The sequence below is a fragment of the Vidua chalybeata genome, chromosome 11 (assembly GCF_026979565.1).
Source record: "Vidua chalybeata isolate OUT-0048 chromosome 11, bVidCha1 merged haplotype, whole genome shotgun sequence".
NCBI classification, from domain to species: Eukaryota; Metazoa; Chordata; class Aves; order Passeriformes; family Viduidae; genus Vidua; species Vidua chalybeata.
Window position 1 is genome coordinate 13,876,162 of NC_071540.1, and position 22,916 is coordinate 13,899,077.

The 22,916-nt window shown below is 44.5% G+C and overlaps 1 protein-coding gene across 1 annotated transcript; it reads left to right on the forward strand.

Moving 5' to 3' along the window:
- Positions 1-7,432: 7,432 nt before the first annotated feature.
- LOC128793814 (purine nucleoside phosphorylase-like) lies at positions 7,433-16,751 on the forward strand. The gene is made up of 6 exons (XM_053953229.1): positions 7,433-7,455; positions 10,751-10,920; positions 11,211-11,314; positions 12,565-12,740; positions 15,342-15,532; positions 16,457-16,751. Exons 1-6 carry the CDS (start codon positions 7,433-7,435, stop codon positions 16,672-16,674), a joined length of 882 nt encoding a protein of 293 aa, XP_053809204.1. The 3' UTR covers positions 16,675-16,751.
- Positions 16,752-22,916: the final 6,165 nt, after the last annotated feature.

Genomic DNA, 22,916 nt, shown 5'->3' on the forward strand with positions numbered 1-22,916 from the left:
TGCAGGTTCAGGAACGTGGCACTCCCCAGCCCTTCTGGGAGTGAATAGCCAACAATGGAGCATGAGTAAGCAGAAATCCTTTTGCTTTAATATCAGGCTTCCTGCTATTGATTTTTGCACTCTCACATATTCTTCATGAAGCTCAATCCAGTCTTTAGCCAGAAGTAGTTTTGGTACAGAAATTCAGTGCTATCAGTACTAGGCACTCCAGAACTGATAACTTGGGAAAATTTTGCTTGAAGCCCTGTAACTGAAAAAAAAAACAACCTCCTTTACATGTCCATCTTAAGGATAATATAATTACGTATACATAAGGGATCTTTTCTCTCACTGTAGGTACATGAGAGAATTTGTATGTTAAAGTCATAACTGAGCACAGGGATCTATAACCAGACAGCTTTCCTTCCCTGTTTTAAACTACTTGCTTGCTTTCTAACATGAAGCAATATTACTACAAAATAGAAAGAATCTTAAGTATAAAAAAAGCCCAGTGCCACCTATAAACAGGAATACAGGACTAAAACTCTTTAAATCTCTTGAGGGAAAAAAAAAGAGAGAATGTATTTTTCAAGCCAAATCGTGTCATATTGACCCCTAATAGTAGTGTAACAAAATAGTACTGACTGTCTGCCTCATCAGAAAGAAGTTTTACCTAATGAGAAAGAGCTGAGGTGCAGATGGAAGATTTCTCTGTCTCAGTGCCTCTTCACCATTTAACTGGCCTATTTGAAGATCACCTTTACTCAACCAAGATTTTTGGTTATGTAAAAATAGAGAGAGAGCTGGGGCAAGTGAATGAAAGCAGGTGGGCAGCTGGTGAGGTAGGGAGCTGAGAGTGTGGAGCTGAGGGTGTGGTGGGTTCTCCAGTGCCTGGTCTGGTCTTGATTGTACAGGGCACACAGTAATGGTGGCATTGCTAAAATTTTAGTTTAGCTCACGAGAATTTATAGTGGGAAAGTCAAAGGTAAGTTACAGTCTGAAAGGTTTGTGTTTGTAGTAAAAGCCTGAGCAGAGCTTTCCTTTAGTTTTGGCTTTTTCACTGATATTTCCAGTGGTGCTGGGATGTTTTGGCTGCCTTCTGTTGTTTCTGTGTACTCACACACCAGCCACAAGGTTTACACTGACTGACTTCTGTGGGCCATAGGTAATTAAAATGTTAAGTTTAAGGGTTGATTCTTTTTAATTTCTTCTTAAACACATCCCTTCTCACATGTTCTTGAGTGCTTGGATAACACTACCAAGAGAACAGCTACAATTCAGCTCATAGGGGAAAGTGGTGTGTAAGCAAGACTTGACCTTTGCATTTCTACCCTTGCAGGCTTTTACTGTAGCTTGCAGGTTCTCAGTGTCACACTCCCCTGGACTCCTGGAGATAAGGCTCTTCCAAATCACAGGAGAGAACAATTCATCACTGAGCGCATGACAGCACAAGAGTCCTAGCTAAAATAAATATGATTGAATAGCATGCTTAAGAAAAATGTGATGCTTTTTCTGAAATTAAACTTTCAACTCAGCTTGTGAGCTTCAGGATTCTTCTGTTTTCTGAAATCTCTTCAAGTTAAAGCAGAAATTTGAGTAGACACTTCTGTCTTATGCAAAATAATCTCTCTTTTTTGTTGTTGTTGTGGTTGGTTGGTTTGATTTTTTTGGTCCATGTAAGATACTTAAAATGAGAACATAGCACTTTCTTCCTGCGTTAGCCCTGCTTCTATAGAGCTAAACTTTTATCAGCTGATCTTCAGCTGATTTTTTCCCAATCAGACCATATCCTGTATGCACAGCTGTGGCACCAACATCCCCAGATGGAAGCTTCTGTCTTGAAAGGAATATTGGGCAGTTAAACATAAGAAGTTAAACATCTCATTAAGAACAAAGTAGTCTTGTTTATGCTCCTGATTTTTTTTTTTCTTTTGTAGAGATATGGTATAACTCTACTGTGTGATGGAGTGGGGAGTATTGCTGGAGTGTTTGGGAGCTCTTTCAGTCATACTGGATGTGCACAGGGAGTCATCTGGGAAGACTATGCTGAGCCAAGGAAGAAACGTCCATAGATTCCATGGGATACCCAGTACTTCTCACCCTGCTTCTAAAGATCAGTCCCAAACCCACATAATTTTGCACCACATCTCACCATGGTTTTATCTATCACTATGCTGGATGCAAGACATTTGTAAATTGGGGTGATAGCATTGGTGTGGCAGAGCAGTTGAGAGAAGGCTCTCAGTCAGACATGGGAAGAATTATTCACAGTGGTTATGTGGATGATTATGATTAGATTTATTGCTAATAGAGTAGCTAAACTAAACAGTGAAGTATCAAAATCACAACACTATTGACTATTGCAATGTGGTGCACAATGCTGGGACAGCTGGTTGCCCTTAATGAAGTGGGTTTCCATGACCTTGGGGATTGATCTGTAAGGGTTATTCTTCTGCTGCTTCTGGCTTGCAGTCCAAAGTCAGGCAGATTTTTGTTTCACTTTCATCACCAGAGGAATTGCAGCTGCTATCTGCTACAAGGAAAGTGAGTTGGGAACTCCAGTAAACAGTGTCTGATGTAGCCAGTTACTAAAATGATGTACAATTGTCTAACCTTTGCTTCTTTAAACAAAAATCACTGAAATGAAAGGGAAAACCTATCACCTGTTCAATAATGTGTTATTATTGCAGCACAGACAAGATAATGAGGAAGCATTGATCCTGTTGAAACAGCACAAATACATCTGACAGATCCAACTACCAGTGGTAGTATGTTCACCTCCTGACCTCCAGAAATCAGTGTTTTCCAAAGGGGACTTTGTGGAAATGAGGACATGGTCCTGAGACCTAATGAAAGGTCTGGCATTTTACTGTGTCAAAGTATTATTAATTATTCCAGACCACAGAGGAGGATAAACTTTGGTCCTGTGTTGTTTTGATAGAAGTAAGTGACCTTCCTAGGGAGAAGTCATGTTCTTCATATGGAGAAGCATATTGGAGCCCCGGGTCAGCTGCTGGCTGTGGTGCCAGGATATGAACTGCATTTACCTTTGTTGAATAGGGAAATATATCTATTGTCAAGGATTCTTAGTGATACATGGAGCTGTGTAGTATAACTTAATTATCTGAGAATTGTTTTCTTCTGTGACAGGCCTGAAAGCATTTCTTCCTTATTCATTATAATTTTTAGTTCAAGTTATTTGTTTTTATTGTAGATCACAAGGGTACCTGGCCTTTTTTAGTCTCTTGTCCACCAGGATCTGTGGTTTCTTTTCCACTTATTCTCACTAAGGATTGTTTCAGCCTTCCACCACACTTTCCCCTGTACTCTTTGATTTTTTGCCTGCCTCAAAGCACTTCCACATTGAAAAGCCCATCCTTTCATCCCAAGCCTGACATACTGCTGATCCCTGGTTGTGCTCTTTGTATCCCTTCAGAAGGTTCAGCTCCTTTCCCTCAAATCCCCAAATATCTTTTTTTTTACTCTTTCTCTCTAAGTTCCTTGCCACAGTTGATTTTGCTTCCACAAACTCCCATAGCCACAACCCCAGTCTTACCCTTTACTGTTTGATACATCTCCTAGAGCTGGAAGATGGAAGTATTGGCTAGTATTAGGACATCTCTGCTCTTTTACTGGTTTCTGTGGTATCATTTATTCACAGGTTTCGTCAAGTTGCTTCCTCTTTCTGCCTGAGTTGTATAAAGATGGTGAGGTTTTACAGAGCAGGCATACAATTTGTGAGTGCTGTGACTGCTTCCCTGCCAGTAAACATCATAAACCCTTTACATTAACTGATCTCTGTCCTAAAAGCCTTTTCCCACTGCCCTCACAGGAGGGCTATTTAGGACTGCACATTTTGGCCAGCTGGAAGCTTTTTTCTGACGTCTGGCCTAACTGAACACACATCTCCTCGGTTTCCTGCTGTCTGTCTTGAGCTTCTGTATCTCTCCTGCCTCCATGGCAACATTTTCAGGCTGTCATGGAAGCATTGCTTTGCTCTCATTTTGCTCAGCTAACCATGACAGGCTCTTTGAACGTCTGGTTTTCTGTTCCCCTGGCCAACCCTTTGCTGCATTCACTGTGGTCAGAGGTCTCTTTCCTGTCGATGTACAAAGAGCAGTATGCTCACCACTCCAGGCAGATCTTGTTAGAGATTGTTATTAAAATGATCTGTTGGGGAATAACTTTTCTGGTATGTAATTCAATTTTATCTACCTTTCTTGTAACTAGTAACACTCCAGTGGCTGTCTTGCTAGCCAGTGTACAGACAATAATGAGTTTCCCAAACAACACCTTTCCAAATTGCTGCAAAATTCCTGATTAATTCTTGGCAGTAATTTTTAATCAAACCTGGAACAAGTGCTTTTGGTAGTCAGCAGAAAAGCAAACTCTTTCCAAGCTTTAGCCATTTCACCTTCCTCCAAAACACTGAGGCACAATCCTGTTTTTTTTAAGTATGAGAGAATTGGGAGAAATGCCCCCCAGGTAAGTGCACCTGTAAGGGCATAGTAATGCCTGTAGTGCTTTGGGGGGATACTTTCTTCTGGGCTAGGCTGTCCCCACTGTGTAGACACTCTGTGAATATTTCTGTAGCTCAGTCCCCCTTCCCAAAAGAGTGATGTGCAGTACGTGTGAGAAGACTGCAAGATAATTTGATACAGTGATAATGTCAGCACACAGGAAAGTGGAGACTTACCCTAAAGCATTAATTAAACGTTTTGATTAAATGCTTGCAAAATACTTCATGACGCTTCTTTAGATAGAAATTGCTGTAGGAATGTACAGCATTGTTAGAAAATTATTTCAGGTGATTTTATCTGCATCCTGTAGCAGTTGAAGTTCTCACTACAGAAGCAGGGCTTGAATGACAGCCAAGGCAGTAACATCAGGATTATAGATACAAATTGCTGCAGACACATACAGACAGAGACAACTGAGATTCCTTCAGGACAGAAGAGTCTCAATAATTTTTTTCAACATTATGCAATCTATTCAATACCTTCTTTTTCTAGATAAATCTGATTTGGAGCATTCCCTGCAGTCTAATTGGCATGAATGTCCTCAGTGCTCAAATTAATTTTGTCCTAGTAGGGTGAACGTTTATCTCGTACTTGGCCAGCCACTGCAGCATTACAGGTTAAAACTCAAGTAATTTCTGTTGCTGTTAAATAATAGACATTGCAGAAAGATAGATAAAATGGCCCCTTTTTGATAATCCTGTTTTCCATGTAAATCCAAACTAGGAAGGAGATTGTCTTAGATGAGAGCACATTGGGAAGAGCTCTCAGGCTGTCTGATCTCTCGTCTGCTTTGCAAAAAATGAATCAGATTAATGAACGTAATCAGATTAAGGCTGAAGAAGGGAACATATCTGGGGGGCATCAGAACTCTGCTGATACCAACAAGCTATATGGAAAATCAACATTAAGGGCCTAACATTGCTCTGTAATTTAATTTAAAGGCAGCAAATAATGGGTTTCAAAGAAGTCCTGAGTAGTGGCAAGAGGAGCCTGGACTTCCAGAGGGCAGAAAGACTTGGGTGAGCTGGTAAGTGGCTCTAAGACCCTGGGTTTGGGTGAATGTTGCTTGGGGTGATGGCGACTTGCAGAGTCCTTTGGCACACTGGCTGACAGCCAAGCAGTGTGGGCCCTCTTTGGGCACAGGGTTTGGTGCAGTTAAGTCTGCCTAAAACCATCTCTGCTCTCAGTCTGCTGTGTTCTGTACAGAAAAACAATACTGGAAAAAGGAGGATATACCTAGAACAGGCAGAGGCAGATATGGCCAAGATTCAGAAGTACAAGAATGAGAATGACAAAAAGGAGACATACCTGAAAAATGAGGGGAAACATGGTAAAAACAGAGTTAGAAAGAGGGCATAGAAGGGACAATTATTTATAGATCCTTAATGCTGATTTTCCCACTGCCTCCAGGAAACCAAGTGCAAGATGCACCATGCCAGTGCAGCAATGTACTGTGGGTCCTGACGTGGCAGCACCCCACCTGCTTGTCTCTGTAGAAGAGGCATTTTAAGCTTTCTAAGAGAAAGCAAGAATGAAAAGGAAGTGTGAACTTGAGGGAGAAAGGAAAGTCAAGAACTTGAGGGGAAAGGCCCTCATTATGGTTTCTCTTCAGATCCATTTTCTATTTCTTCAGTACCAACTGTATTTTTCAACAAATAAAACAGAATTGGATTTTTGTGCTGGCATTGCTGGGTTTCTGCTTTCCAGCATGAAATACATCTCTCTCTAAAAATGTCCTGGTTTTTTCTTGGTGCATTTATTACCTTGTTCAATTTTGAAGGTCTCAGAGACAGTCTTCTGGGGTAACAATGGTCTGTTTGATGCAAGGTCTTTAAGATCAAAAAGGAAAGAGGAATGTAAGAAATAAGAAATTCAAGACCTGAAATGGGTGCTGCCCAGTTTTCTGAATTTTTGTTAATGTCTGGATGATTTGTCTAAGAATTGACAAGTTCTAACTGAGGTTTTGTCCCTGCTTGGGATATTTATAAATTATACCCCCATGTGTCCTTTTTGGATCTATTAAGCTGTGAATGCATATTGTAGATGTGGCCTTACAGCTAGGGTGTGTAAGGTCTCTACTCATCACTGCTTTGCTTGAATTTTTTTGGCATTCAATTGTCTTAGAAACATCTCTGCCTCTGTAAAATGTGGTTTACATCAGTTGTTGGGATCAAACACTGATGCACAAACAGATCCATATGACAGGGTTGTTTTTATATTTGTTTTCATACACAGCAAAGCTAAAATTAAAGGGATGGATGGTGGGGTGTCTGTCTTCTTTCCTGTGTCTCCCATATTCTGCTGAACAGAGGTTTAGCATATCTCAAAGAAGTACTTCCTTTTGGGAAGGATGAGGCAATTAGATATAATCAAAAAGCCCTTAGGGGAGCTAATGGGTCATCACCCCTGGCTGCCATGAAAGAATGGCAAGGTAATGATGTGAGATGTGGAAAGGTCTGGTGTCAGTGGTAGGTGGTACAGGTCATCTCGCAGAGTCTGCACACTCCCAGGGGTTTGAATTGCACAGGAGCAGGTGACTCCAGCTGGTCCCCAGGTGATGCAAGAGGTGCAAATCCAGGCAGATCCCTTGTCAGCCGCTGAAAAGTTGTGTGCGTGCGTGTGAAATTTCTAGGCTTAATCTGCATTACAGTGTGTGTGTGCATGCATGTAAGCTTTCTGCAGAGCTCTAGAGCATGTGTGTCATGTGGGGTGAGGCCAGAAAAGCAGATGTCCTGACCATGCCCCTCCTACTCAGGGATTAGAGATGCTCAGGGGACAGCAGAGAGAAGCTGGGACACACTCCTCTGACTCACTGCCAGAGACAGCAGCAGCTTCTGCAGGTTCAATAGGCTTCTGCTCTTTGGTCAAATAAAACCCTGCAGCTCCATTTCCAGCAACCATCCCCTTCTTTTGGTTAACCAGAGAGGAGGAGGATGGCCTATGCTGAGGAAGACAGGTAAGGTGCTGTGAAATAGGGGATGCACGGATGTCCAAGCTGGATGGGGCTAACAAAATTACATCGCTTTTCCTCACCTGGTTTCCTTTCTACTGGGCACTCAATAAATGTCAGACAAAGGCTGCTCAGAAGTAAACATCTTATTATTGGAGAGGAATCTGGCCATCTGCCTGTGCAGGTGCTGATATTATGAAATATGGCAGCGAGTAGGTGACCTTGGGAGAGGTTGTGGGCCCAGAAGAGGCAAATATCTCCTGTGGAGAGGCACAGACTGTGAATACGGATGGCCATGTGCCCCCAAACATAATGCTTTAGCTGTTTATTGAGATATGTCTGCTTTTTTACATAGATTTGCTTTCAGCCAACTTAGAAGCAAATAAGAGTGAGGTTTTTTTCATGCCATAAAAGATCTGTCACTGGTGACAGTCCTGTGTTTTGCAACAGATGTGTTTCTCCAGTGGATGACAGCAATCACAATAAAGGGGGTTGTGTTTTCAGCTGATCCTGTGATTTAATCCAAAGCGATGCTCCGGAGCACTATTATTAGGTGTGCATTGTTAGAGTAGCTAGAGGGGCCTTTGTGCTACATGTATTAATTCAAGCTGTCAAAAAGCTTGCACAGGCCTTGTGCTCATGCAGTTCCAGGCCCAACACTCTGCTTGGTGACCCACGGGTCAAATTCCCCCTTTGCTCCTGCTGAGCAGGTATCTCCCTTGCATTCAGAAATTATCAGTGCTTGCCAGTCCCTTTGATGTCATCCAGAAGGTTTCTGAAAACTAAATACTGCAAGCAGATTAATTTTGGCATCACTGTGCTCTCAGCACTGGGGACAGCTCTGATGTGCACAAAGCCTTTGGGATGGACAAAGCTCTGCCAGGCCCCTGTGCACTTGCTGGAGCTCCTTTCAGGCAAGGAAACATATGCAGCACTGGAGATTTACTTCTTTGGTTAAGAAGCATTTTAATATCTTCTGTTTAAAAGGAAAAAAATTCACTGTAAATTGGCATAGCTCAGTCAGTCCTGATGTCTTCAGCAGACATTGAATGGGTTCCATCCCACATTCCTAAAGTTTCTGAGGATATAGGAATAATATCCATTCTTTAATGTTATTTTGCAATGGTTTATGCACTTTAAAAAATATTGAAACAAGCAGTATTATGGTCATGAGGAAGAGCAGATGACCTTGTTCTTTTCTCATGCCTGCCACAGGTATGTCAAAACCTTGGGCATTACATAGAAATTCTCTTGGCTCCCTTGAATTTCTAAACAAGTATTACAGTTATTCAACAGAGAAATTGGGGGGAATTGTTCATTAATGTATGTAAAACACTTTTAAAGCTTTTGTCTGGGAGCAAGTGATAACGTAGTCAAGTGTAGTCTTTATTAATGTCATTTTCACAGCTCCTGCTTATTTCAGGAGCTCATGATGCACTTAGAAAATTCAGTATGTGATGGTAAATAAACTCTCTCATTTCCAAGCTTTCCCTTTGAAAAGTACTTCAGCTAAGTATGACTCTTCATTTTAATCTTTGTGTATGGAAGTTATTTCTTCCTATTGGATTGCAGGTTTATGACATTTTTGGGTGTTTTTGACATTACAGTTTATAACTAGGACCGTAAGTTTGATGTATCTTATGTTGGATAGGACTTACAGTAGTAACTAGACAGTTAAGAGGCTAAATGCTCACAAAAAACACCTGTGCAATAACTACTGACCCTGTCAGTATAAAGAAAGAAAAAGCATAGAATTGAGAACCTTGGTTTCAGTATTTGCTACTTTAGTTGGAGGAACCAGTTGTACACGGACAGTCAAATCCTCTTAGTGGACTGAGATCTCCTGGAGTGAGGAGCACCACTCCCTAAGCTTTTCTGTCTGTCCTCTAAGACTGCTGAGAGCAGCATCACAGCATTACTAGGGTTGACACCTCTTGAAAAAAGAGACTTGATAAAAAAGAACCAAAAGAAACATTCCTGGATAGATAGTGACTGCTTATCAGCACCTCCAGTCAATTTACATCACCTGCAGCCTCACAGTATCCGATTTTCTCACCTCTCAATAATCAGATCAACATTTCATACAGAGAACAGCTGCCCCTGCCTGTGGGTTGACTCCAGGACCCAGTCCTCTACCATGTACAATCATTTATTCTACTTACCGATGGTAATGATTGAGTTGCTTCCAAGAACTGCTATTAGTACTCCTGCTTTTGAGGATAGTTTCCAATCAACCTTGATATTGACATCAGAAAGTGTCTGCATTGTCCTATTGGAAACAGGATTATAGGATTATTTTGCTATTGATTGTGTTTCAAAACTGTGATTAAGGCATCTGAGTACTGGGCTAAGAGGTTAAAAGTTGAACTCTTCTCCTTTCCCATGAGACAGATGTACAACAGGCACTGTAATGCCAACTTCTATCCCACCTTCAGGCAATGGGGCTCCCTGCTGCATTAGACTTTTTTTAACCAAGGTTTTTGCCGAGTTCCCCTCTTGAATCACTTTAAACTCTGGAGCCCAAATTCCTGGTTTTCACTTGTTTTGATGGAGTCTGATGTCATTGGGCCTCTTGGCTATGTCTGGACTGCAGGTGTGATCCCATGCCCACTCTGTGGGAAAGAGGCTGAGTACAATCTCCATGTTTATCCTTCTGTACTGAAGGCACGAGGTATCGAGAAAGTGGGTGTCTGACATGTGGTACCAGTCTAGATGGAAGTAGTGGGAGCTGATGGCACTCAACACTTACAGAGATTGGCTTCTCCATCTCTGTAGATGATGCTTCACCCATGTCTCAGAAGTTTATCTGAATCTTTACCTACTGCAGAGGACAGTGCCTACTCCTTCATCAGCACAGCATTTCAGCTGTGTTGTTCAGGTGTCTTCAGAGCTCCACACACTTATATTTCCCCATCACAGGCTGGACATCCCCATGCACACTCATATAGGTTGGAATTTCTCAGTCTAATTGTGCTTTTCCCTTTCTTTGGTAACTCAGGAGAGACCAGAGCCCATCAGAAGCAGGAGTGGTTATGCCTTGTGACACTTCTGTGATCTAGGTATCATTAGCCATTCTTCATCTACAGAATGAAACCAGCAAGGGGATTCAAATAATTTCCCTGTAGTCAGGGGTAAAATACATGAGATTAAAAGTGATGCATCTTCAATAATAGCAGTGAAGCTTCTATTATTATAGTCTTGATGAAATTTCTTTTTCTCTGCACCTTTTCAGGACTTTTATCCTTTCAAGCTTGTTCTTGGAATGGGCTAACAGTCTCACTGACCTGTTCTCCTCCTGCAGAAATAGCTACGAGGTGTATAAGGAAGCAGCAGATTGGTTGCGTGCCCATGCTGCCCAGCGGCCCAGGGTCGCCATCGTCTGCGGGTCCGGGCTGGGAGGTCTGTCTGATGTGTTGGATAACAGGAAAGTCTTCCTGTATGAGGACATCCCTCACTTCCCACGGAGCTCAGGTGAGCACAACTCGGGTTATCAGCACCCCACCCACCAGCAGCCTGCAGCAGAGCCTCAAGGCAGGGATTACTCAAGTCTGCAAACCAGTCCCACACTGGTGAAATGTGTGTTCACAGTAAAAAAAACCATAAATATCATAGCACAGATACACGTATTTATTTATTTGATTTCCAGCTCCTGCTTTTGCAGTGCTTGGCCCTGCAGCAAAGCAAAATCACCAACTAACAGATCCCTCTAAAGTAAAATTCCTTGAGACCTGTAACTAAAACGAGCCTTTGTTAATTTCCAGTGTCAGGGCATGTTGGCAGATTGGTGTTTGGGGAGCTGAATGGACAGCCCTGCGTGTGCATGCAGGGACGTTTCCACTCCTACGAAGGCTACTCTCTCAGCACGGTGAGTTCTCCTTAAGGAAAATATTCACGTAGGGGAGATGTATTGTAAAAGCTGCAGAAGTGACTGCTTGCCTTGCTATCCAGCTGCAGGATGCTAGCTCTTGCAATGAACTTACATTGCTCTTGAAATGAGTCTTTCTTAGATTTCAGATCTGCCCTCAAAAAAATTAAATTGGGAGTTTAAACCAAGAGGTAGTTTGGCTTCTGCTGGGTGAAGGGGATGCTGCAAAGCCACACAAATTGGCTGACCCTGCTACTCTCACAGGGGGAAATAGTTTATCATATAAGGCAGATTAATTTACATGCTTTAACTTAGTCAGTTTAATCGTGATTTAAATCAGCAATGAGAAAACTTTGATAAGAATAATCTATTTTAATCTTCTATTGCATTTATATAGTTTACAGCTTTTTTTTTTTTTTCCTAGAAAAAGTTCCCAGGGTACTGCAAGCTGCTATAACCTCCCAGCTAACATACTGGAATGTGTGGAGATTTATGTTGCCTACCATAAATGTACTTTTCTGCTAGAAAGCAACAATAATATTTATTTATTGGCACTTTTTTTTTATTTGGATAGCTCTGTGATTTTCCCTTTTTTGCATTGAGGTTGTTTGCATTTGGATAGAAACTGTAATTTTTGGCACCACCCACCTTCTTATAGAAAAACAGCTATTTTAAAACCACTCAGTACAAAGATAGCTTTATCAACACATGTTTGTCTATTAAAATTAACTTACTTCTTGAAGAAGTGGTGTCCATTACTAGGAAATATTTTGCTCTCAGTATCATTTGATTGATAGCAGGCATCATCCAAATTCCTTCATGACTCCTCAAAATCAAACTTCTTAATTTCTTTTTTCTCCAGCTCCCAACTGTTCCTTAGCTTTGGATTACTCTCCAACTCCATGTGCATAAATAGTTACTTCAATCAGCACAGTGGTTTGATCTCTGCAAGACCTTGGCAGTGAGCAAAAACTATCTGCATGTTCTTTCTGTACCACCTTTATTTGACCTTAGTGCAACTGTGGTCTTGGATTTTAATGCAAGATTTTGTGTCATTGCAAGATTATGTTTAATTTGTTTATAAAGCATTAACATTCTATTTAATTAGAGGACTGTTTAAAATTGCAGCAGGTTGTTTTGTCTCCATATGTAGACTCTTTGCATCCACAAATTGTGATATTACAAATGTAGTAGCAGTAGCTGTCTGCTGACTGTGATACTCATTGCACATATGCTTTTGGTTCTTGCAGATCACCTTTCCCATCAGGGTGTTCTTTCTCCTGGGGGTGGAGATCTTGATTGTCACAAATGCTGCTGGAGGACTGAATCCCCACTTCCAAGTGGGGGACATCATGTTCATAAGGGATCACATCAGCTTGTTTGGCTTGGGAGGGCAGAATCCCCTGCATGGGCCAAATGATGAGCGGTAAGAAGGCATCAGCTCCACTGTTACCAATTAACCCTTTCTTCCTTCAGCCATGGGCTGGCACTGCCAGTTGTGCTTGCTGACAAATATTTACTGAGAGGCAGAGTTTGGCTCCAGGTAACCACAAGGGAAGAGTTACAGCAATAGCTGTATGTGCTGTGCTGCCTGCCCTGCCTTCCCTTGGCTGTTGCTTACTTTTACAAGCCTACAAGGAGCTTACACACAAACTCCCAGAAGGTTTTGTTTTGTACAAGTAGGCTTCTGATCCTTCTCCTGACATGACCAGCTGTACATCTGCTAAAGACACCCACTGCTCCTCTTCTTATCAGCCCCTCTCTCTGTTGGTTCCTCTTAACTGAGCAATCAGTGAACTGTGCTGTCTCCAGCCTGGGTTTATCAACAGCCATTTCTGATGTGACGGAATGGGTACAGCAGAGGCCAGGCAGTAAGTGGAGGGCAGAGCAAAGATGAAATCTCTAAAATTCCTGATCACCACTGCTGTATCCAGGTCTTTAAACTGGAATGCCTTTGTATTCACTGAAGGCATTGCTCTGATGAGAGGTGGTTGTCTTGGCAGCTTCTTCAGAGACCTTGAGATCTACAAGAGCCACCTGCTGCTGGCTGAACTGGGAAGTCAGGTTTCCTGTACTGGCTGTGTAGCAGAATCTTTACCTTACTGAGAGTGCAGAGAGGAGCTTCTAACATATTCTCACCCGTGAACTGCAGTAGCCAACAGATTTGGATTTGCTTTGAGCAAGATGCTGGACTAGATGACCTCAAGGTCCCTTAAAATATGAATTTATGATCCCCAAATCCTTCCAAGACACCATCAGACTGGTAAGGTGGAAGGCCCATCGTGAAAAATGGATGTGTTTGCAGGGCAGGCATCTGGATTGTCCTGAGATCTTTCCAGAGAGAAAGCTCTGCAGAGAGTAAGGTGGCCTGCCTGGTTTTCAGTTAGTTCCTTCCTGATGTAACAGCAGACCTGGCTCTTGCTTCTGAAAGAATCTGAAAGGTGCTGGCAGCTGCCTCAGGGGAAATAATCACTGTGCTGCGATTCCATGGCAAGAGGACAGTACCCATCTGAAGTGGAACATCTTTACATTTTTGTAGGTATTGCCGTGGGTTGGAGGAAAGTGATCAAAAGCAGAAAAGCTACATGGAATGTTTAAAGCTCTCTGGACTTGCATAATTGCTCTGGAGCAGGAGGAGAAACTCCAATCAAACAACTGCATCTGGACAGCGTTCAAAGGCAGCATAGCTGCCTCATTGCCTCCAAAACGCAGCTTCTTGGTGAAGACTGCAGTGCTCTGGGAGGTGACTTCTGTACTGCTGACCAAGGCATCAAAATGGGCAAAAGGTCTTTATGAATCAGGTTTCAAAGTATTGCAGAGATTTAGCTGAGCAAACTCTGAAAATCCTGTCCAGCTGAGCTACCAGGAAGGATTTATCTAAGCACAACAGAGCAAAACTAGAGGCAATGAAGTGATGTGGAAATAATATTTTTTTAATAAATTAGAGATTGGGCTTCTGCATTGCTGGCCATCCTTCAGAGAGGGGAAGCAATTTTCATGGTGATGAATACTTATTACCTTAGACGAGAAGGGGAAGTTTGTTTTTATTTATATAATATTTGGTGTTTATAAAAACAAAATAAGCCACCTACTACCCTAAGCATTCGTCTGGAAGAACATGTAAACAAGCAGAAGCTTTAATAGCATAAATGAGGGACCTGGTCCACTCGTACTGAAGTGTGTTGGTGAACATGGCAGGGAGTTTATTTTCCAGGTTTCCTCAGTGGCAGCATAACAATCTTTGCCATCTACTTCTGCTCTCCTTGGGTCAAGAGTAGGATTCACTCCATCAGAAGCAGGACTGAGCTGCTATTTTAAGACCTAAAGCAAGAGACCCAGTCTTGAAGCAGAAGATGAAAGCTACCTAAAATATGGCCCTGGAGTTCCAAGACGTAAAGTAGCTGCCTGCTGTGATGGGCCTTAAATGTAGGGACAGATGCTCCATCAGGCTGGGCTCAAACCCCCATCCAGGGGCAGCCTGAGGGACTCTCTGCCTCAGAGCAGCAACTGCCTGGTGGGGAATGTTTAATAGACATCATGAGCAGTTTCTGAGGAGAGAGAGGACTGGCCATCAGTGCTCCCTAGAGACAGGAGCCCTTGAAAGACCATTCCAGAAGGGTTCCTGCAGAAGGGAAGTAGTGCCAGACCTTCCAAGAGCCATAAGCTCTGTGTGCTGACAGTCTTGGATGACTAGATCTAGCAGGAATGTCACGCCCAGGTAGGTGCCCCCTTCCTGGAAACATTCAAGGTCAGGTGGGACAGGACTCTGAGCAACCTGATCTAGCTGAAGATGTCCCTGCTCACTGCATGGGTTTTGATGAGATGGCCTTTGAAGGTCTCTTCCAACCTAAACTATTCCATGATTGATAGCAGAATTACCTGATGATAAGAGCGGAATGAGAGAGGTTGCATCCATAGCAGGTCTGCAATTAACACTTCCCTTTTCTCTAAAGAATGACCTATCCCTGGACTCTGATGGAGGGAGCAGTAGCACTATCACACAGCTGTGTTCTTTACTGCCTTTCAGGTTTGGAGTGAGGTTTCCCTGCATGTCAGATGCTTATGAACAAGATCTGCTTGGGCTAGCAATGGAGAGTGCACAGGAGCTGGGGTTCCTGAGCTTCACCAGGGAAGGAGTGTACTGCCTGCAGGCTGGGCCCTGCTACGAGACCATCGCCGAGTGCCGCCTGCTGCAGGCGCTGGGAGCTGATGCTGTGGGTGAGCTGCCAGGCTGGGCTGCCAGGGTTCTTTGAGCACATGGATTGAACAGTTAATTCTGCTCAAGGCCGACTTGCTTCAGTCTTTGACTCTCTAAGTCTCCTGGAGCTAGAGAAATGAGCTCTGTGTATTTCTGCTTCATTCTGCAGTGGCTTAGTGCAGCTCCTGGGAGGATCTGCATAAAGTCCCTGTGCTTACAGCTGAGCAGGACAGGGATCCCAGCACAACTTTGTGTTTATTTCCCAAACACAAAGTCTCTCATGCTCAGATGGCTCCACTTCAGGAGGACTGAGTGGGGCTCAATAAAAATTAAGTATTTTTCTAGTATATGTCTTCTAATTCTGACATTGTAAAGATTTTCACTGTGTTTTTTCTCTACAAACCAGCCTTCCTTATGAGTCTTGTTTAGGGATGGTAATTGTGGATACCTTCCCAACTGTGTAAAAGAAAACTAAGTGCCATGATCGATATGATTCCTCCAGCTATGATTCCTTCCATGACCCCTGGCTCATGGAAGTCTGTATATTAATACCTGCAGATTCGTTGTGTGTGAGGAAAGGGGTTCAGCTCTCCTCAAAGCTATTTTTATTTGCAATAGCTTTTTTAGCCAAGGAAGAGGCAAATGACACAGCACATCAGTACTTCCTTAGCAAGTCTGCAAGCAGTCTGACACATCTTGAGGAGGGAGCTGTGGCACAAGGATCAAGTGGAGGAGGTTTATTGTGCTGAGCAGAGTTGTAACTGTAGTCTGCAGCTATTTGAACCTTGTACATATGACAGCCTTTAACTATTACAGAGTTCAGACACAGCTGGGGAGAACAAGACAAGGGCGTGTGCTTGAAGGTAGGATTGTTGTTTACAGCCTTGGAGAGATCTTGTTTTGTAAATCCTGACTTATTCTGGTCCTTTCCTCTCTTCCTGTAGGCATGAGCACTGTCCCAGAGGTAATTGTGGCCAGGCATTGCGGCCTCCGAGTCCTTGGGATCTCCCTCATCACCAACAAAGCGGTGATGAGCTACAACAGCCAAGAGAAAGCCAACCACGAGGAAGTGCTGCGCATCTCGGTGGTCCGGGCTGAAGCCCTGCAGAAACTGGTCACCCACCTCCTTGGGAAGCTGGAGGAAAGCACAAACTCTCTATGACCTCCAGCCATTAATCCTTCATATCATAACGTGTGTGAACACTACCAAGTGTTGGGAGAGAGCTGTTGGTGGGACTGTTCCCTTCTCTCCCAGTTTTAAATAGACCTTTTGGTCTTTGTGTTTTATCTGACTAGGTGCAGAGGTTCGGTTTGAATTTTGCCAGGATTATCCCCTCATTAGTAGCCAGCGACCAAAACAGCTTACTGCCACTTCAATGCTCTGGCACATTTCCAAACCCCAGTGTCAGCAGAGCCCCAGAGACTGTGACCTCCAGATGTGTCTCTTGGGACACCCTCCTGCCCCAGGTCTATGCTCCTCACTGCACATGAGCCAGGTCAAGAGTTGGTCATGGGGCTTGGTGCCTGCTGGGCCTGCTTTGGTAGGGCCTGGTCTGAAGTCAGTGGAAGCCCACGAAAAGACTGAGTTTTGGATACATGAAATGGGCCAGGATAAAGATGAGATCTGCCTGGAACAAGCAATGGTGCAGAGCAGGTGAATTGCAATTGATTTTACAGCTTGGAAAACCACTGCGTTGCCATGGGGTTGTGTGACTTCCCCTCCCAGAAGGTCTCCCAGAAAGCCCACTCTTTCCTCATCCTCGGCACCTCATGACTAGCTGCAGAGCTCAGTAGCTGTTTGCTACAATGCAGCACATCCCCAGCGCTCCTCACACCTCTCTATTCTGTTTCATTGCCCAATTTAGCAGGACATGAAAACTCAGCTCAGTACAAGGCATGGCTTACCTGTGCACCATGTAAACATTGCCAAGCTGGAAACAGAATCCAGGTTTATCTCTCCCTAGTTTTGATCAGTTTCTGGATGTCTTGGAGATCGGTGGCTTCAGCACTGCAGACTGGTTTCCTGTTGGTGCCCAAAGACAGAGAGATGTGTTTAATCCCATGTTTCACATGAGCTTGGCTGCTGTCCCTGTAGCAGATTTTGGAGCATCAATGATTTGTGGATTTTAGCAATATGAAATTACAGGGGAAATATTTTGAAATAGGTATGACATTTTTCTGAGACTTTCTTGGTCCTCTTACATAAAGCAAAAGAACCAAACCAAATGAGTAAAGGACAAACAGGAGAGGTTGTCCCTTACTAGTTTGCTGATGGTCTGTCAAGAAAGGGAGAACATTCACCAGAATGGTGCATTATTCATTGTTCCTCAAAGGTCAAGCTGAGCTGTGGATGCAGCTGGATGTGAAATAGTGACAGTAATTATTAGATAACCTTTTCCCCTTCATTTATCTTGCAGTTCTCTATAAAGCCCATCACTGTCATAGCTTGATGTTTTTAGTTGACTCAGTGGTCTGAACTGAAGACACCCAACCAGTCATGGAGAGCTCCCAACCTGCCTTCCTAAATTTAGCTGACCAGTTGTTTACCATTGACACTTGCCCTCCATCACAGCCTTCAGCCTTCCATGACATTTCTTCCATTTTTTTCCAGATGGGTATTCGCTTGAAGCCTTTCATGCTGCAATTACTGGTGTCAGCTGCAGTATCCATAGTGCAGATGTTGCCACCAGGAGGGACAGTTGCACTGTAAATGTCTTCCATTATATGGTAGCACTTCAGGCGTAGGGGAGATCTTGGGCTGGCCCCCTTGTCTCCTCCTGGGCAATGTTACCTGTGGTCAGCTCTGAGAAATATCTACCCAGCCTGGTCTGGAGGATTTGTGGAAGGGAAAGATTCATTGCTTGTGCTTTCCTGGCAGACTCACTTGTTCAGCAGCTCCTGGCACTTGGAGGAGCCCTCAGAGACAGCAGCTCTTCCCATTTTGTGGGTCTGACTGTCAGGACAGTCTCTGGGACAGTTCTGGTGGTGGTCTGCAAAGGGAGAGAGGCTCCAGCTCCATCTTTCACAATGCTGTTCCGTTTCCAGATCAAGCAGGAGTGAAGTGCTTGTCAAGGGGGGCAACACAAGCAGAGAAATATGAAAAGTGGCAGATGTGCAGAGCAAGAAGGAGCCACTTCTACCTGCTCTCTTTTCAGACTTGTCCCAGTATGAGCTTGTTACAGGGCAGGGAGAGAGCAGATAATTTCTCCTGCCTAGAAAATGGTGCTTCACATTCATCTAATTAATACTTGGTAAATACAAAGTCTCTCAAGTGGGAGTGGAAGGCAGCTGTGCAGTTTGCAGTAGCTAGCAGCAGACAGAGTAGCTAAGGCTGGGATTTCAGCAAACTCCATTAATTAATCAGAGTCAGGCTGGGCTGGGATGTGAAGGGAAGCATCCAAAAAAACCTGCTGTTGTGCTGGTACTTCTCAGGCAGGGTTTGAGATGATGAGGAGCTTGGCAGCAGCACCTGCTTTCAGCAGGCCAGGTCTGCTCCTCTCTCCAGCTGCACTGGAGGCAGATACCATGCTCTTGTGTCTGAATACAGCTGAAATGCAACTTGAAATTGAACCTGAAAATCACCATACAGCTAAATCTTCAGCAAATTGTGTCTGTTTAAAAAAAAAAAAAAAAAAATCTAAATTTCATCTGAGCCCTTAAATTGGGGCTCTTCTTTCAGCTGGCCAGAGTTGGCTTGGACGGCCCAAACTTTGCATGAACATCCTGATTTTTGTACCTGTCAATGGTAACAGGAAGATGCCCTGGGCACTTTGGAAAGGATCTTATTCATTTGCAAGTGAGAGGGGAAATACAAAACACAGTGAGCTCATCTGGCTTTGGAGATAATTTTTAATGCAATTTGGGGTTCCTTTACTGCTGATGAATTTCAAAAGTCTGAAATATGGTGATGCAAGATGGGCAAGATGTGTGGGGAAGGAACTGTGAGGAAATAAAACCTGCTGTGATCCTGAAAACTCTGGTTTAGTTTGCTGTGCCAATGCCGCTGATTAGAAAGAAAGGAGGTGCTTAACTGCTCCCCCTATACCCAACCCCAGGCTGGAGGATAACCCAGGGAAACCCCACAGAACCACCTCCCTGGGAGACCAGAACTCAAAGTCCAGGATAAGCAGGACCAACATTTGACCAGAACTTGGCACAGGTATTTCTTACTGATCCCACTAGTCTGACAAACTTATGGAAAAAATACTAGGAACCAAAGTACCTCGACTTAACTTCTGAGCAGCTGGAAAATCAGTGGGCTGTGGTAATGCCAGAGCAGTAAGTCACCTATGCTGGAAGCAGGACACAGTTCCCTTCATGCTCTGCCTTTTGTGTAGTGCTTTTGGTGGTTTCTGGCAACATCCATGGCTGAAATGACAACCTCAGCTTTCTTCATTCCTGTACTCTGTGCCACTTACCTGCTTCTGAATTCCAGGGCATTGTGGTCATAGGGATAAGCTGAAAGATGCATGAAAAGCTAGGGCACCTGGCAAGTGGTAAAAGAGCCCCAAATGACATGATGATCCTTGCTGTCTCAGTGCTGTGGCTGGCAGTGAGCCCAAGTGCTGCCTGATTAGGGAATGCCACCAGCACGTGGCTGTGCCCATGGCAAAGGGACACATGGAACACCTGTGTCAGTGCAGGGCAGAGCTGGCACAGCTCCTCCTTTACTCACTCACAGCCATGGATTCATGAGCCAGTCTGCCTCATCCTCTGTGCCAGCCTTTGCTTTTTTCTTGCTCATCAGTCCAGAGAAATCTTTCCAGATCACAGGGTCCTGCTGTGAGAAGATCCTTCCTGGAGAAGACAGAGGTGTTATATTGATGCCTTCATGTGAGATTCACATAAAAGTTTGAGGCTAAGAGGAGAAACCTCTGCCACAGCCCTTGGCTGGACCATATCATGAGTGTTTAAGTAGAGATCTCTGCTGTTATCTGAGAAACAACCCTGTGACCCAAAAAATCTGATGGTGTGATTCATCCTGTTTCCTTTGCAAGCCTCGGTTTCCCACTTTTTTTTTTTTTTTTTTACATGAGGTTTGCTTTTTGCATTCTTTCCTATTTAAAAGTAAATCAGAAAGCTTTTAAAAATCTGTGCTGCCTCAGCTCAGCAGCGAGCGTGTGCCTTGAAGTTATCAAATTTCCCTTAGATGTTTCTCTTTATTGAAGACCTGCAGTTGAATTAAGGCGATTCTGCTATAGTGGTGTGTTGTTTGGGTTTTTTTTCCAAAAGCTTTATGTCTTCACTGCAAGGATTTCATTTGCAGGAAAGAACTAAACTCTCCCCTGCTGTGATGAATGTGCAGCAGGGGGGAGCGATGTGGGTCACGGCTGTGGGTTGATCTCAGAGTGTTGCTGAATTAAGTCCTGGCTCTGTAAGCAGCATGATGGTCTGTTCTTTCCAAAACCTGATGGCATGTTCAGATTGAATCATAGACTGTCCTGAGTTGGACCCACAAGGAACATCAAGTCCAAATCCTGGCACTGCACAGGACATCCCAAGAAGCCTATCATGTGTTGATGTGATGGATCCCATCATCCCAGGAGTGTTGTCCAAATGCTTCCTAAACTCTGTCAGGGTTGGTGCTGTGACTACTGTGACCCTCTCTCTGGGTGAAGAACCTTTTCCTGATGTCCAGCCTAGGGGTGAAGGCTGGAGGAAACCATCCAGCCTTTTCTCCCCCAGAAGGGACATCCCAGTGCCTGGACACCCATGGGGGAGATGGCTTCAAACAGCAGCACAACCACCCCTTGCTTTCCTTTCCTGAAGCTTCACAGCCCTCTCTAAAAGTCTTTCTCAATCTTAGCAAATCCCTTCCTACAGCAATGAGCCCCTTTTGCACCACCAGCTGCTTCAGAGAGGCAGCTTGAGGAAGCATTTCCCCAGAGAAGAGAGGGAATAAACCTGGAGCCCAAATATTGCTCCCAGGCCCCAGCTTGGAGCAACCTTGGCTCTTTGTTAGCAGAGAGGTGGGTGTCATGGAGCAACATGAATGGCTGGTGACCCAGAGCCATCCCTGTGCCAGGCTGGAGCTCTGCTCCCTGTGGAGCAGATGATGAACCAGTGTTGGTCCCTGTGCCCATTCTCTCCCCTGCCTGGGTACAACTAGGGACACATCCCTAAACCCAGCCCTGCAGAAGCAGTGAATGTCCCCTCTCAGCCCCCAGGAAAAATCAGCTCTGGAGGGTGTGGGACAGTAAAGCAATGGGCTCTGCTGGGGAAAATTGTGCTGCAATAATGGAAAAAAAAGAGGCTTTTTTTGACTAATTTCTGTGCCAAACCACAGGAAATGTGAATGGAATACACAGGACACCCTTCAGTGTCCCATGTGTGCCTGAAGGTTGCATTGTGCAGCAAGGAAGAGGAGAAGGCCATCGCACTGCTTGGTGTCCCAGTGTGCCTTTCCTCATGGGATGCTGGCACAGCATCTCTTCCCCTGCCTGAGGTCCTGTGTCCTGCCCTGCCTCAGCTTCCCACAGCATTAGAGCCCAGGTGTGGCTCCATCTCCACTGCACTGAGCTCCTCCAGGCCCTTGCCATGTGGAGGGAGCACCTCACCCCTTGTGCTGTTCTAGCCAAAATACAAAAATAAGAGGCACCAGCACCTGGCAGGATGGGCAGTGCCCCGAATAACTCCCAGCAGCTGCCTGCTGCTGACTGCATCCCTGCTCTGTGCACATCTGAACTTCCCTGATGCCTTCTCATCTTTAATTAAGCACTTCCATCAGCTCAGCCTTCTTGCTGGATCTGAATTTTTTTTTTCCCTGTAGCCATGGCAACGCTTCCCCTGGGCAGGCTGCGCTGGAGCCAGTGACAAACCCCATGTGTGGCTGTTTTGTTTGGGCCTGGAAACTTCCCTGCCGTTTGGGAAAACTTGGGAAAAGAAAATCCTGCAACGAGCTGGTGAGCGGCATAGGGGAGCCAGGGTGAGAAATGTGATTTGGGCTGAGCATCCCTTCTATCCCCCAAACAGCCCTACTCCAGCAGGGATGGCAGAGCCTTGAACTCAGGATTACTTGGTTTTTCCTCCAAAAGATGGCTGCAGTGTCCATGTTTTGTGTCCTCGCTCCAGCCATGGGTGCAAGTGACAGCCCTGCTGTGACCACTGCATGGTCCCTTGGTGGTGGTGACATAGGGACTGCCATTGCCCTGCTCCTCCTGCCAGGACCAGAAAATCATAAGCCGTGAAGCTGCTATGAGGCGGGGGGACAATGACACAGATGTGGTGACACAGGGCATGGACATGGTGACTGGGGTAGGACTCAGTGGCACAGGAAGGGATGCAGAGACTTGAGGAAGGAATGGAGTGACAGGCAGGAAGAGGCAGCAGGGCAGAGTGACAGGGCGGTTAGGTGTCAGGAGAGGGGTAGGTGACATTAAGCAGGGTGGGTGATGTAGGACAGGG

Bases quoted from the DNA above. Each gene is read 5' to 3' on its own strand.
- LOC128793814 (XM_053953229.1), top strand. From the start codon at position 7,433: ATGGCCTATGCTGAGGAAGACAG. The intron at 11,315-12,564 runs GTGAGTTCTCCT...TGGTTCTTGCAG, and splicing joins AAGGCTACTCTCTCAGCACG to ATCACCTTTCCCATCAGGGT. The intron at 15,533-16,456 runs GTGAGCTGCCAG...CTCTTCCTGTAG, and splicing joins GCTGGGAGCTGATGCTGTGG to GCATGAGCACTGTCCCAGAG.